This window comes from Aquarana catesbeiana, linkage group LG03 (genome assembly GCF_042186555.1).
Source record: "Aquarana catesbeiana isolate 2022-GZ linkage group LG03, ASM4218655v1, whole genome shotgun sequence".
Taxonomy (NCBI): domain Eukaryota; kingdom Metazoa; phylum Chordata; class Amphibia; order Anura; family Ranidae; genus Aquarana; species Aquarana catesbeiana.
The window spans coordinates 599,967,713-599,983,960 of NC_133326.1; the positions used below are offsets into that span (position 1 = coordinate 599,967,713).

Consider the following 16,248-nt stretch of genomic DNA (forward strand, 5'->3'; position numbering starts at 1 on the left):
AAAAAAAAAAAAAAAAAAAAAAAGGGTACAAAAAAGGGGTACATTGTGGTTTGTTGGCAGCTCACTCACACTAACTGCAATGCAGATTAATGGGCATTGAGCGATGCACCACCAAAGGTCTGCATATAAAAATTCACGTTCACTGATGTCATGGCCTAATTCTATTACAGGTCACACCCATCTGAATATTGGCATGTCCAACAAAATAACAAGGTTCAAAAATAAAAAGAAAAAAACTGCGCTGCAGAGCAAAAAAGGTCAAAGGTAAAAAGCTGCACACAAAATGCACCAATATCTGTGTATACCATGAAAAATAAAAATTAAATAAAGTGCGCTAATTATATGAAAATACACACATAGATGTGAATACATGTGGGTGGTAGTAAAAACCACAATCTACTGAGAGCAAGTAAATGACTCCATGAGTGGTAGAAATATATAAGTGCAAAACATAAAAACTGAAATAAAAAGAAGAAACAAAAAATGTGTACATGTGAAATACAATGATATTAATAGCGTGAAAATCTGAAAATCAAACAAACTCAGTCCATGGGTTCAAACATAAAAAGTTCATCAGTGAAAAAAAGCTTCCATCCACTATACAGCTCAGCAGCAACTAATCCCCCTATAAGTGGATTGACAAAGGAGAGAGATGTGCAGGATGGTGCAAATCCACTGACGGTGACTCCAATAAGTGAGAAAGTGATAAAGGTGGACTCTTACCCTCCGTGTTGGACCCCCTCCTTGGCAAGGTCTATCAGGCATGCAGATTTTTGCCTTCTGCAGGGACCGTGTAATGAGAAGATCTCCCCAGCAGCTGTCAGGAATGTTGTCTCCGATCCGGGCTGGTCCAAGTGAAACGCCTGGAGAGGGGGGAAGGAAAGCTCTCTTGCTCCCAGTGTGGCAAAGGAAAAAAGTTTCCTTTGTCAATCCACTCATAGGGGGATTAGTTGCTGCTGTATATCCACTATACAGCTGCTGAGCTGTATAGTGGATGGAAGCTTTTTTTCACTGATGAACTTTTTATGTTTGAACCCATGGACTGAGTTTGTTTGATTTTCAGATTTTCACGCTATTAATATCATTGTACTTCACGTGTACACATTTTTTGTTTCTTCTTTTTATTTGAGTTTTTATGTTTTGCACTTATATATTTATACCACTCATGGAGTCATTTACTTGCTCTCAGTAGATTGTGGTTTTTACTACCACCCACATGTATTCACATCTATGTGTGTATTTTCATATAATTAGCACACTTCATTTATTTTTTATCCAACAAAATAACAGACAATATTTTTAGGCAGGGTAGTTCAAACTTCATACAGCAATGTTAGAAAAGCCAAGTAAGACAAGAATCGTTGAGGCAGCTTTTCCAACTCAAGTCCACAAGAACAACCAAGTGGGTAGCCACAAAATCCTCTCCCATTATTAAAAATATTTTTTTATTATTGAAATATTATTAAAAATATATATTACTAATAGAAAAAATAATAGGAGGAACAGAAGAAGTGTGCAGCTGTGGCCAAAAGTTTTGAGAATGACAAATATTAATTTTCAGTCTGCTGCCTCAGTGTTTTTAAATCTTTTTGTCAGATGTTACTATAGTATTTTGAAGAAGAATTCCATTGTGCAGTTGCCCCAAACATCCTCTTCTGGGGTCCCTCAGCCGTGCTCCTGGCTCCTCCCCACATCAAGTGTCCACTTTGGAGAAGCTCTCTCCTACAGTGGACATCCGTGCAGGCGCGCTCTCGAGTCCTGCATCTGGTGTCCATTCACATAATGCAGGACTCGGCCTCGCCCCCCACCCCCGGCACAGCGTCATTGGGTTTGATTGACAGCAGTGGGAGCCAATGGCTGCGCTATCAATCTATCCAATCAGGACACGAGACACCAGCTAGAGCTGGTCTGCTCGTTCTGAGCCGGCGAAGGATCGGAGTCAGGTAAGTAAAACAGGGGCTCGGGGGGCTGTAAGAGGTTTTTCACCTTCCTGCATTCCCAAAAACCATGAGGGTTTACAACCCCTTTAATACTGTATTAGTGAAAAGGGGTCACACCTTCATAAAGAAGAAACCACATCCCTCGTCACCCTGAAACCAGATTTCACATTAAGGGAATAATCACTGTTCAGGGTTTATAGGACATAGGCGGGGGGGAAGAAAGAGAGGCCGAAGGGAAAAGTAGGGAACGACCTCACGCTCCAAATCCCACCTTCCTGAAGCTGCTTTAATCAGGTATAGAGCGAGGATCTCCAGTCAGATACTTGACCCATGGATCCCAGACTCTCTCGAACATCCACATTGTATCATTCAATATCACTGTCATGCGCTCATTAATCATAAGCCAAGAAAGTTTGTGCTTGAGCTGTTCGAATGACAAGACAGCCGATTTCCAAGATTTTGCCAATATAAATATAAAATGCTATGAGACATCTCTGGGGATTTAGACGCAGTCTATACCTTACAGCCCAGTAGCGCCTGTCCCTGGGATTTGACAAGGTTTACTTGGGCGAGAGCCTAAATTATTTTATACACCCTAATCCAGTAACGTCTTACCTTAGAGCATTTGCCACCATACGTGGTACATCGTTCACTCCTGTCCGTATCCATGGAAACACAAGAGAGATGCTGCCGGTACATAGGTTGCCAGCCTGGCTGGAACCATGTGCCATCTCAGAAGCACTTTATAATTCGCTTTGATTTTAGAAGTATTTATGATTGACCTCAAGGCCCCTTGGGCTATAGCATGCTATTTATCCAGCTCAAAAGTTTCTTGGAAGATCTACCTCTCATTTTTCCCCATGTAGCCCTGCTTAACTGGGGAATTAGTCAAAATAGTATAAAATTTCAGAGATCTGTACTTATCAAACTTCTGACACAAGTATTCCATAGAGAACATAGTTGCTATATCAGAATTCCGTAATATAGTACTTTAAAAATGTGTTATTTGACCCTTTTGCAAGACCTCTGCAATTCCCTCAGGCATGCTGTCAATCAACTTCTGGGCCACATCCTGACTGATCACAGCCCATTCCTGCATAACCAATGCTTCGAGTTTGTCAGAATTTGTGGGGGTTTTTTTTTTTCCTGTTCACCTGCCTCTTGTGGATTGACAAGTTCTCAATGGGAATAAGGTCTAGGGAGTTTCCTGGCCATGGACCCAAAATTTCCATGTTTTGTTCCCCAAGCCACTTAGTTATCAGTTTTGCCTTATGGCAAGGTGCTCCATCATGCTGGAAAAGGCATTGTTCCTCACCAAACTGTTCTCAGATGGTTGGGAGAAGTTGCTCTCGGAGGATGTTTTTGTACCCTCCTTTATTCATTCATGGTTGTGTTCTTGGCTGTGTTCTTAGGCAAAATTGTGAGTGAGCCCACTCCCTTGGCTGAGAAGCAACCCCACACATGAAAGGTCTCAGGATCCTTTACTGTTGGCATGACACAGGACTGATGGCTGCGCTCACCTTTTCTTCTCTGGATAATTTTTTTCGGGATGCCCCAAACGGAAAGCTGATTCATCAGAGAAATTTACTTTACCCCCAGTCCTCAGAAGTCCAATCCCTGTACCTTTTGCAGAATACAAGTCTGTCCCTGATGTTTTTTCCTGGACAGAAGTGGCTTCTTTGCTATCCTTGACACCAGGCCATCCTCCAAAAGTCTTCGCCTCACTGTGCGGGCAGATGTACTCACACCTGCCTGCTGCCATTCCTGCGCAAGCTCTGCACTGGTGGTGGCCCGATCCCGCAGCTGAATCAACTGTAGGAGATGGTGCTGGTGCTTGCTCGACTTTTCTTGGGTGTCCTGAAGCTTTCTTCACAAATGCAGTGGAAATGTTTTTTTTGGGATTAAATTTTCATGGCAAAGAGGGACTTTGCAATTAAAGGGGTTGTAAAGATGTTTTTTTTTTTTTTTTTAAAATAACAAACATGTTATACTTACCTTCACTGTGCAGCTCGTTCTGCACAGAGTGGCCCCGAACCTGGTCTTCTGGGGTCCCTCGGCGGCTGTTTCAGCTCCTCCCCGCAAGCATTTACCACCTTGATGCGAGCTCCCTCGCACGGTGGTGAGTGCTTGCGGGCGCGCTCCCGTGATACAGCCGGCGGCTATAGCCGCTCGCTGTATCACTCGGCCCCGCCCCCCGGCGCGCCGCGTCATCGGATGTGATTGACAGCAGCGCGAGCCAATGGCTGCGCTGCTTTCAATCCATCCACTGCAGCCAATCAGCGACCAGGCTGAGCTGCAATGAAGCTGACGAGGACGAGGAGCGAAGATTTGAGGCGTCAGGTAAGTAAAACGGGGGGGCTGGGGGCGGCGGTACTGTCAAAAGTTTTTTCACCTTAATGCATAGAATGCATTAAGGTGAAAAAATTTTTACCTTTACAACCCCTTTGATTGCAATTCATCTGATTACTCATAACATTCTGGAGTATATGCAAATTAGAATCAGAAACACTGAGGCAGCAGACTTTGTAAAAATTAATATTGGTGTCATTCTCAAAATTTTTGGCCACGGGTGTACACAGCACAGAACTGCTGATCCAACAGAACTCGGCTGAAGCCCACATCAGGAAAAAGTTGGGGACAGTGTGTACTCGGTCTTGCAGCCTCACCTTTCGTCAAACATCCAGATAAGGTTAATGCAGATCATTCTAAAATAAGCACAGTAATTGTTTCACCAGCGATCACACTTGTTAGCACTCCCCGAGGACTAGTCCTTGGGAAACACTGCTCTAGGGAAGGAGGGCCTAAAGTACCACAAAGAACTGATGACTATTATTGCCATTTTACCACCATAAAGTCAGTCAAACAAAGAATGCATATTAATAGCCAGAGAAGAGATACCTGATTGCTTGGAGAATACCTTTTCTTCAGGGAACGCCATCCAAATGCAGCAGAGGAGAGAGAGCACACAATACAAACATTGCAGCTTAGTTACACACTAGATAGAATGGAAGTTGGATAACCCCTTACACATAAAAGGCAGTCAGATGGTAATACGATTTCTCACCAAACGTTACTTTTGTTCATATCAATTTTTAAAGACGGACTACGGGAAAGAAATGTTACTTTTATAAGGATAGCGAATTCATAACTTGTGTAGTGGCAATTTATATCTCAGGTCCTCCAGAAGCCAAATCTCCTGTCTGTAGACACTTACTGGCCAACACAAAACCAAGCACATGAGCCCGTTTCTCCTGCTGTAGTTTCTATACTGTAAACTATATACAAAAAAGATCGAACAGCAGATTAGGACCACGTAAAGGCGACAATGCTTTGAAGAGCTGAAACATCAGAGATTTTACAACTGGAGGCTCTGACAGATACAGAAAAGTGCACAGAGGAGGAGGGGGCCATACACACAGAGATCACAGAAGTCCCACCTCCGCTGTACATCTGCAGCCCTCCTTGTAGATTAACACTGTTCCTCCTCTCTCCCACAGCTGCCAGCTGGTTCAGAGGTTACTACAGTAGTAGTTGGCGGCTTGTGTTGTGAATGATGGTGGCTGGAGAGCAGCACAGTCATGCACAGGAATAAAAGCCTAAAGCAACACAAACTGGCAACTATCACACTAGTATCTCTCAGACAAATGTAGTAGCTGCCAACTTGTGCTGTTCTCGGCTTGTGTTTTAGTGACTGACAGCACTGCTCTTCACAACATAAGTTTTTCTTCTTCAAGGCTTAGTTTAAAAGGGAAATAAATAAAACAAATCATCAGTACCATGGTAGGGTGTGTGACTGGCACTCAGCATTGTAAGCATGTAATCATTACTGTTGCTGCTGATTATTTTATTAGCAGACAGCAAATAAATGTTATTAACTATAGAAGATCTGAGGGTTAGTCAAAAAGTTTCTGCACTTTTTTTGGTTCTGCAGCCATCTTCACCACAGCGTGACAACGCTTATACTAAACTGCTCTAGGCGGTCTGTCATAATGGTGTCAGCATACATTGAAGAGATATACGGACGAATGATCATATGTTGGGACAAATGGATGTGTTCCTTATGGGAACCTCTCTGTAACAACTTATAAATACAGGCAATTGCTTTATAAAACTGTGCAATATCTTCAAATTTATATCTGAAATATGTTAGATGGTCCCATTGGAGGACAGGATTTTGAAATATGAGATGACCGAATATCCTTTTTTAGACCAGATATTGTGATTTTCCAAGTGGCTCACAATTAAATAATAGGATTAGAGTGATATGCTAAAAATATATAACTGGGTTGGGAATTTGGTGATTAGTTGCTTACCTATTCTTGCCTCTTGAATAGGGCTATATGCTATGCAATAATTTTGCCGTACTATCCCAGCATCCGCTCTGCACCCCTTACTATACCACCATCTTCGGATCATACTCATAGGGCGATATGCAAGTTGATGCAGTAGGCACAGTACATTACGATTTCCTGTTATGTATTCATTATTGTACCTTCTCTTTTGGATAGGCCAATGTTCTTTGCTGACAAGACAATGAGGTCCTGAGGAAGCAATTGACCTCTTGGAACATATAGCAAAGATTTATTTTGAAGTCCTACTATATGGCCTACATCGTCCAATTAGAGTATTTTCTCATGGTTTTTTTTTTTTGTTTTTTTTTTACTGTCTTTTACTAATATTTTGTGATAAACATTTATATATTTTTTTTATAAAAATGTCTGTCCGTTCCTCTCTGGTACCAGTATCATTTGTTTTTTGCTTGGGAATGTGTATTCATGGATGAGGTACCCTGTAAAAATAGCCCATTTCCCTTTCTTTACAGAAAATATAAGGAGTGCATACATGTTTTGAAGACTCATATTTTTATTATGCATTATAAAAGTATCTGTCTTCTGTTTAGCCCTCGCTGTGAACAAACTGCAGACAAGCCAGTTCTCCCAATACTGACCGCAAAGGGTAGTACTCCATACTCAGATGATCAGTACTCAGTGTAAAACAGAAAACAGCTATAGGCATAGCACCTGTCTACAAAAATCCCAGTTCCTCAGTTCAGGCACACTAGTATTTTATTAACCACTTCCCACCTGCCCAACGTCATATGACGTTGCAGACTTTGAGTAGTGATATCTGAATGATGCCTGCAGATTTTTCACTCTTCAGTTTAAGTAAATCAACCTCAGTTATTTCCTAAAGAACAGATATTTTCTTTTTCACTAAGCAGTATAAGCTCGCGGAAGAAGTGTCCAATCCTCGACACAACTATTAAAAGAGAAGTACAGCCAAAAGCAGTGCTATCGGCACTCCTGTGACCCATTTTCAGCAGACATCTGGCTGAAGCCCGCTGTCGGCTGATGCCACCGAGTCGCTCCTGGCTCAAGAAGGATCCGCCCACGTGCCTGGATTGGCACCTGGTTCAGCGAGTCTTCTGAGAGCCTGAGCCGGCAGCTCCCACCCCCTCCACAGCCCAGCGCTCCAGTAAGCAGAGAGCTGCTGACTGACAGTCAGCAGCTCTCTTCTCTGGGAGTTGTGAGAACCGAGCGATTGGTGGTGTTAGATCGCTTGGTTCTCAGTGTTAGAGGCGCCGGGGAACAGATGCGGCATCGTACCGATGCTGCATCACCCTATGCAAGTATGATTCTTAAAATAAAAAGAAAACCCCCATTTCTCTTTTAGGATATTTAACAAAATAAAGGCAATTGTATCCAGATTATATTGATGGGGGACTAACAAAACTGGGTTTGTCACGGAGTACTGTTACTTCCATTTAGATCTCCAACAATATATCGCTCTGAAGACTGAGGTCCATAGGAACCAGATAACCCTCATTCTTCTAATGATGGTTAGAATAAAAGGACTTGATTGGCTGATCTGGGCAACACAAACAGTTCTGTTTCAGATACTGTAATGAATGAGTTCAAATACCATTTAAATCAATCCTGGATATATCCAAAAACCAGGCAGCCAAAACACCTTTAAAATTTCAGCTGGAACCATCCGAGTCGGTCTATAGAATGCAAAAACATCCATATGCATGCTTTACTCCTGGAGCCTGTAGAACCTGACAGGCTACCAAATTCAAAATAAGTTTGATCACTACCTACATGAATACACAAATAATAGATGTATAAAACAGGGAATAAAGTATTAATGAAAGAGCAGACTTACTTCATGTTGTTTCTCCTCATTTGGGTAGGTGTCTACAAATAAACCTAGGCCAACAAAGTTATCTTTACTCCCGAACACAGGACCTGTAACATAACAAAAGGCTCAGTGTATGTTCAAAATACAGTGCTTTGAAATAAAAGATGGAAAGAAGGAAGATGACCATCTTCACCTAGTTGCATCCGATCCTTAGTGTACCAGATAGCGAAGCCATCACCATTTAGATTCTTCTTACCCTGGCCATGAATTTTGAAGTGGACTTGTAGTTCCCAATCTCTCAAATAACATGGCTGAAAACACAAACATAGTATTATTAAGGTACATTTGCACACTGATAAACTGCCAAGTACTCCCTTGAAAAGGTATGTTCATCTAAAAAAGTACCTATTGGCATTTGTACGTTTGATACTAATACCCTCTAACTAGGTCTAAATGTTTTCCAAACAATCCATTATGGTTATAATTTATAACCTGTCCTGAAAAATATTTCCATGCGTTAAAAGGTAAAAAAAAAAAAAAACCACACATACACTTAAATTTCTGTTTAAATCATGTCCCCAGAACCTATACAGATCAGAAATGTCAAAGAAAAGTCATAAGTCCTTATCTGCATACAGGTATAGTAATTCAAACTACTGAATCAAGAGGGTCAATGTACCATCCAGATTGAAGCAAGAGGGTCAATGTACCATCCAGATAAGTAAAAGGTTATCAAAAGGAGAGATCAGCAATGGAGGCCTACATAGTACTGCAATACAAGTTTGCTTCAAGTCAACAATTATAGGTTATTTATTTACCAAAACTAAACTGTTAGAATGAGTTAACTATAAAAGGTATCCCTTGAACTCATTTGAAGAACCTGTGGTATATGATAAACATGCGATTAAGGCTGGAGTTACACCTCAGCAGAACAGTTTTCTGGCATGTTCACGTTTACAGAAGAGTTTTCACTTATATACACACACACACACACACACACACAATTTAGAAGAGTATTTCAAGAATTGTACATGTATACTGAATGGGGCCTTAAGAAACTCCACTTTTGTTAATAGCAATCCTCTCCTGCTGAACAACATACATTACCAAGATTAACAAACTTCTTTGATCTACAGAAATTGTGGTTGGTCTCACCATGAACTATTTATGTCTGAAATCAAGGGTGTGCCTTTGCTATAATCATCTAAGCAGACTTAAATGGACAACTGCACCTTTGGTACAAGCTGTTCTTTAAGGGACAACCCCCCCCCCCCCCCCCAATGTGTGGCCATGGCTTAAAAGTACAGTTGTCCTTTGATTATTGTAAGGTAAGCTTCAGTGTCTAGACCATTTAGGTGCGAAGGGGTCTTAAAGTTACTTCATCAAAAAAGAAAGCTATTAAAATGTAACTTTTAGCTAAGTGAAAACTTTTGGGAAAAATCTGAGAGTCTATTAGGCTCTTGCACACTACTTCCTGAAAACTCAAGGTTTTTTTAGGGCATACAGGTGTTTTTGGATAGAAATTGGAAAATCTGAGTTGCTGGTCAGTATCTTCCATGCATACATGTGCCAATATGTGCATATGCATGTAAAATGTACATTTGAAGAGGTTAAAATTCTGAATGCTAGAATTAATTTTACTTGTGTACTCACAAATACACGCAAGACATTTTTACCAGAAATACTGGTGCCCAGGGGAGGGGGATGCTAATGCCTAAATATTTTTTTTACCTTCATGCAAAGAATGCATGAAGGTAAAAAATGTTTAGGCTTTAGAACCACTTTAAAATGTGGCTACTCAAATGCAAGACTATACATAACTTCCTCTGAGATGATTGTCAAAATTCAAGATGCAACAAGTGACTGTGTCATTATCTACCTTACTGTTCTGCAATGGTCTTGTTCAATTTCATGGTTTTCAGTACTGGATATACAGTATATTGTCTGAAAGAAGAACTCTTACTTATGGTAAACAATTGTCATCTGGCGTTTACATCTTCTACCCCCACCCCACCCGATATTTTTATTGCCAAGAATGAACCAAAAATACTTCACTTATGAGCATTAGTCTTGGACCTGCATTGCTTTCAGTATTGAGGAAAATTCCAACACTAGGGACATGAACAAAGTGTCAAACAACTGCTGATTACCTGACTCTGGATAAGCAATATTCCCTTTTCCCAACATGTGAAGTTTTCACCACAAATGTGGAAATTGCCATCCCAAATCCCAACAACGTGGGAACACCTGTTCAAAGCTGCGTTTCAAAAATATTCTCTCAGACACATTTTTTACTTGAGACCTAATGATATTGTAGATCTATCTTACCATTCGGTTCCAGATGGCCCCCTGTTTGCTTTGCTGGTCTGGGGTCAGACGTACATACTGAGGAGTAACAAGCACATTGCCCATTAAATCCCATAGCGATGAAGAAGAGGAGCCCACCCCTGAAGAAGAGAGATAAAAGAACCATTATTTTGAATATGTATGTCAACTGCTTGGAATTAACTGGTTTTCTGCAGTAATTTGCCATAAAATATGATCTGATCCTCATAGTCACAACAATAGACAAACACAACGAGCCAAAACCGATAACATACAAAACAATTCGAATTCCTTGTGTCTTTATTGAACACGAAACAGAACAAGGGTGCGCACACCGCTTCAAGCAAAAAATGGACACGTCTGATCCAAGGTGCTGATTAAAGGTCGACCGATCTGGGTTTTTCTCTGGCCGATGCCGATATCTAGAAATCGAGGTGGCCGATGGCCGATATAAGATGCCGATTTTTTTGGGCCAATATATTAGGCCGATTTTTTTTTTCTTTTTTCCCCTTCATCTCATATAATTTAACAGTTAGACCCCTTTCACACTGAGGCATTTTTCAGGCGCTTCTGGGCTAAAAATAGCGCCTGTAAAGTGCCTGCAAAACGGCTCCCCTGCAGTCTATGTGAAAGCCCGAATGCTTTCACAGTGAGGTGGTGCGCTGGCAGGATGTTAAAAAAAAGTCCTGCAAGCAGCATCTTTGGAGCAGTGTATACCGCTGCTTCACCACTCCAACCCACTGAAATGAATGCGCACCGCTGTCGAAGCGCCTGCAAAGCGTTTCAGCAGCGGCGCTTCAGGTGCTCATTTAACCCCTTCCTGGGCCGCTAGCTGGGTTATAAGCGCCCCGCTAGCAGCCGAATAGCGCCGCTAAAACTAGCAGCGTTTTACCGTCAACGCCTGCCCGCTCCAGTGTGAAAGCAACCTTAAGCAATAAGTGATACAGAAAATTTTTTACATTTAAACATTTATTAAACAAAACAAACCTCCAATCAGTTCACTTGTATGTATAATTTAGATAACAAAAAAAAAAACAAATAAAAAAACTATATCTTAAATATTAAATACACAAAAACAGGTAATCAAAACTTTTGGACGAAAAAAAAAAAAATGGGCTAACTTTACTACTTCGTTTTTAATTCATTAGTGTATTTTTTTTTTTTTTTTAAATTGCGTTTGAAAGACTGCTGCGCAAATACCGTGTGACATAAAATATTGCAACAACCGCTATTTTATTCCCTAGGGTCTTATATATATATATATATATACACATACATACACACACACACACACACACACACACACACATACATAAAAAACTTTTGGGGGTTCTAAGTGATTTTCTAGCAGAAAATACAGGATTTTTACTTGTAAGCAACAAGTGTCAGAAAATATTTAGTCTTTAAATGGTTAAACTGAGGGCTTCTACACAGGGAGTTCAGCTCATTGATAAAAGAACCAAGAAGAGATACAATGTTTCTTCTTATCAGACTTTGCAGGCTGCCCAGGGGAGGAGAGAAGCCTCTACACAGAAAACTTCAGGCAACTTGCATTGACTTCTACTACAGAAGTCATTTGCAAGTCACGCTGAAGTTATAAATCGGCCTTTTTTTTTTTTTTTTTTTTCAGCACAATCTGCCGATGCCGATTAAGTAAAAAACGCCAAACATCAGCCGATATATCGGTCGACCTCTAGTGCTGATCCTTACTTATCACTGTAAGCAATATCAAGAAGAGAAGAATTTGTCTGGCTCATGACAACAAAGAAAATTCTACAGCATCTTTTGGATTCAAGTGTGCAATCAATCTTTTCTTCTCTTCTTTATTGAGCACACCTATTACATACACAGTGCTGGAGGTAAAAGTAAGTGAACCCATAGACTAAATTAGTAAGTCTATGGGTTCACTTTCATTTTAAAACACCATTTCAATAGCACTACAAAACAAATAGTTACAGTATTTTTGGCAGTCCATTATAAGCTTACTTGAAAAATCTCCTTTCACGTTAGGAGTTCTGCCTGTCTGTTGGCCATCTCCTTTCCACAACTTCCTGGATTCCCTACATGCTTTTCACCTTCCCTTTTGCCAATTACTTTCAATTTCCGAAGACTACATATCCCATGGTAAAATTGATTCTTGTACTGACTCCGCCTCCTGAAACTCCTCCTCTCAGCACCTCTGTAGTTCAGAAGGCAGGCTTTATGAATTCCGTGCCATCGCATGTTCCTACTCACAGGGTATAGTGAATATAAGTCACAGAATTCAAGGAAGGAAATGTGCAGGGATTTTCCCAAAACTTTAAAAATGAAGATCATTCAGATTATTGGGAGTAGGCTAGAAATAACTGAAATACAATGTGGACATGAATATAGGATTTTATATTCTATCCGCAGATACACTTTAATACTTCCCCTATCCCACCTCCCACGTCTTCGCAGAACTGGAGCCTCCAGGAGAATGTGAACATCCATCACTTCCAGGAGTGATAGATGCCTACATCCCCCATCATGTGCTGTGGTTTCAGCTACTGGACCTGTGTTATTACTGTGTCCTGTAGTGACTTAGGTGTCCGTTTATCAAACTGTGATCAGCGGCGATCCCGAGTATCGCCGCTGATCACAGGTCATAAACAGTTTATGAAACTGAGGTAATCACATGTTCTCCACTGATCATTACAGCACACAGAGAATCAGTAACTGACTTCATAGAAACGGCCAGTTTATGAAGGTGCGATCTCGGCACCTCACTGGCGATCTGTGACAGAATTCTCCCTCGCTGATTCACTGTGAACAAGCAAGCTATCGCTTGTGAAACGTCTACCATTGCCTGTATCTGTCTGAACCTTTTTTGACAATAAAGATGACATCGTGATAATTTGGAGTTCCAGTGTGCGACCAATTCCTTGTCTTGTTCGGATTCACTAGCTCAGAGGTAGAGAATCAGAGAGAGAAGAAGTGCGAAGCTGGCTGAGTATTCTGGAGAAAATAGGAAGTGTGTTGACTTCCTTCTTTCACCCAGTGGCCGAACAGTCAGAGCACATCTTCCCCACCCCGAAACGAGCAATATATATATATATATAATTTTATACACATATACACACACACACACACACACATACACACACACCCCCAGATCATTTCACAGATCGCAGTGCAAACTATGTAAAGTGTAAAGGTGCAGGAATCGTATCGCATCGCGTGAACACCCATGCGATCCGATTCCAGTGCGGACCAAATAAAGGGTCCTGTACCATTTTGGTGCAAATGCAATATGATTTAAATTTGCATCGCACAAACATTGCATGTGATATGCACAGCAATGCGTCACATGCAATATCTGTGATTGCACAATGTAAAGTAGTGAGTGTACAGCTTGTATAACAGTGTAAATTTGTTGTCCCCTCAAAATAACTCAACACACAGCCATTAATGTCTAAACCACTGGCAACAAAAGTGAGTACACCCCTACGTGAAAATGTCCAATTTGGGCCCAATTAGCCATTTTCCCTCCTGATGTCATGTCATGTGACTTGTTGGTGTTACAAGGTCTCAGGTGTGAATGGGGAGTAGGTTTGTTAAATTTGGTGTTATCACTCTCTCATACTGGTCACCGGAAGTTCAACATGGCACCTCATGGCAACAAACTCCGAGGATGTTAAAAAAACGGAATTGTTGCTCTACATAAAGATGGTCTAGGCTATAAGATTTCCAAGACCCTTAAACTCAGCTTCAGCACGGTGGCCAAGACCATACAGTGGTTTAACAGGACAGGTTTCACTCAGAACAGGATCCGCCATGGTGGACCAAAGAAGTTGAGTGCATGTACTCAGCATCATATCCAGAGGTTGTCTTTTGGAAATAGCTGTATGAGTGCTGCCAAGCTTGAAGGGGTGAGGGGGTAAGACTGTCAGAGCTCAGACCATATGCTGCACATTGCATCAAATTGGTCTGCATGGCTGTCATCCCAGAAGGAAGCCTCTTCTAAGAAAGATGCACAAGAAAGCCCGCAAACAGTTTGCTGAAGAAAAGCAGACTAAGGACATGGATTACTGGAACCATGTCCTGTGGTCTGATGAGACCAAGTAAACTTATTTGATTCAGATGGTGTCAAGCGTGTGTGGTGGCAACCAGGTGAGGAGTACAAAGACTAGGATGTCTTGCCTACAGTCAAACATGGTGGTGGGATTGTCATGGTCTGGGGCCGCATGAGTGCTGCCGGCACTGGGGAGCTACAGTTCATTGAGGAAACCATGAATGCCAACATGTACTGTGACATACTGAATCAGAGCATGATCCCCTCCCTTCGGAAACTGGTTTGCAGGGCAGTATTCCAACATGATAACAACCCCAAACACACCTCCAAGACAACCACTGCCTTGCTAAAGAAGCTGAGGGTAAAAGTGATGGACTGGCCAGGCATGTCTCCAGACCTAAACCCTATTAAGCATCTGTGAGGCATCCTCAAACGGGAGGCGGAGGAGCGCAAGGTCTCGAACATCCACCAGCTCTGTGATGTCGTCATGGAGAAGTGGAAGAGGACTCCAGTGGCAACCTGTGTAGCTCTGGTGAACTCCCTGCCCAAGAGGGTTAAGGCAGTGCTGGAAAATAATGGTGGGCACACAAAATATTCACACTTTGGGCCCAATTTGGACATTTTCATTTAGGGGTGTACTCACTTTTGTTGCCAGCGGTTTAGACATTAATGGCTGTGTGTTGAGTTATGTTGAGGGGACAGCAAGTTTACACCGTTATACAAGCTGTACAGTCATTACTTTACATTGTAGCAGTGTGTAATTTCTTCAGTGTTGTCACATGAAAAGATATAATAAAATATTTACAAAAATGTGAGGGGTGTACTCACTTTTGTGAGATACTGTATATCTATGCACATACACATCTAAACAACATATCCACTTGATGACCAGTGACATAGCAGTAAGTCGCTGTACTGCGAGGATGGCAGCTGAAATCACTGTTATTAACGAGAATTATTAAAAAATAAATATATATACTACCTGCATTAAAATGCCATTATTAAAGTCATTTTTAATTTATTAGTAAAAAAAAAAAAATTTTGTAAACCCTAAAATATGGTTTTACCCACGAACTGTTCTATTATACAGTTATACGGGGGTTTATCAATTATAAAACATATTTATTAATAAATATTTATATACTTTATTAAAAAATTTTAAATGATTATAAATGTATTCATTTATATGATTGGCGTTTAGCTGCACTATATATGTGGATTCAATTCATTTACTGTACACCATTCACATTTAAATAGGCACACGTATGATCTTTAAAATATTGATAAAAACAATGTTTTTGAATAATGAGGTTAATGTATATTGTGTAGGGGGAATGTAACTTTATTAATATGAGGTGTGTAATGTGTGGTGCTTTGTGTTAAACTTCCGGATTTTTCACTTCCCATTACTGTAATCCCGCTACATCGCACGAGATTACAGTGAGAGGAGCCGTTCTCAGGATTTCCCGGCGTTTGTAGATTGCTTCTTCTGTTGAGTTGTGAAGCGATCTACAAAGTTTGATAAACAGGCACTCAGAGGAGAGCGATCTCCCCTGAGAACTGAGTAGCGGTAATTTACCGCTGGATGATAAAACGGACACCTTAGAGACCAGCAGATGGAGGAGGAGGGAGGAGGATCGCACATGACCTAGCTCTCATGTTCTCCACTTCTAAAAGCTAGGTAGGGAGCCCATATCTTCCAATATTTTTCATCCTGTTCTTTCAACATCAAAGTCAGATTCTCCATTTGTTGGATTTCTGTTATTCTAGCACACCACTGTACTCTAGACGGCGGGACTATAGTTTTCC

The 16,248-nt window shown here is 41.1% G+C and overlaps 1 protein-coding gene across 2 annotated transcripts in view; it reads right to left on the minus strand.

The window, feature by feature from the left end:
- LMAN2L (lectin, mannose binding 2 like) overlaps positions 1–16,248 on the minus strand; it is a 39,640-nt gene that overhangs the window by 13,891 nt on the left and 9,501 nt on the right. Inside the window, exons 2-5 of one of the 2 annotated variants that reach the window (XM_073622073.1) lie at positions 10,410–10,528; positions 8,275–8,392; positions 8,106–8,188; positions 4,839–4,862 (exon numbers count right to left, since the gene is read on the minus strand). In XM_073622073.1, coding sequence (XP_073478174.1) covers positions 4,839–4,862; positions 8,106–8,188; positions 8,275–8,392; positions 10,410–10,528 — 344 coding nt within the window. The remainder of the gene's footprint in view (positions 1–4,838; positions 4,863–8,105; positions 8,189–8,274; positions 8,393–10,409; positions 10,529–16,248) is intronic. The other variant, XM_073622074.1, reaches the window with a different exon arrangement.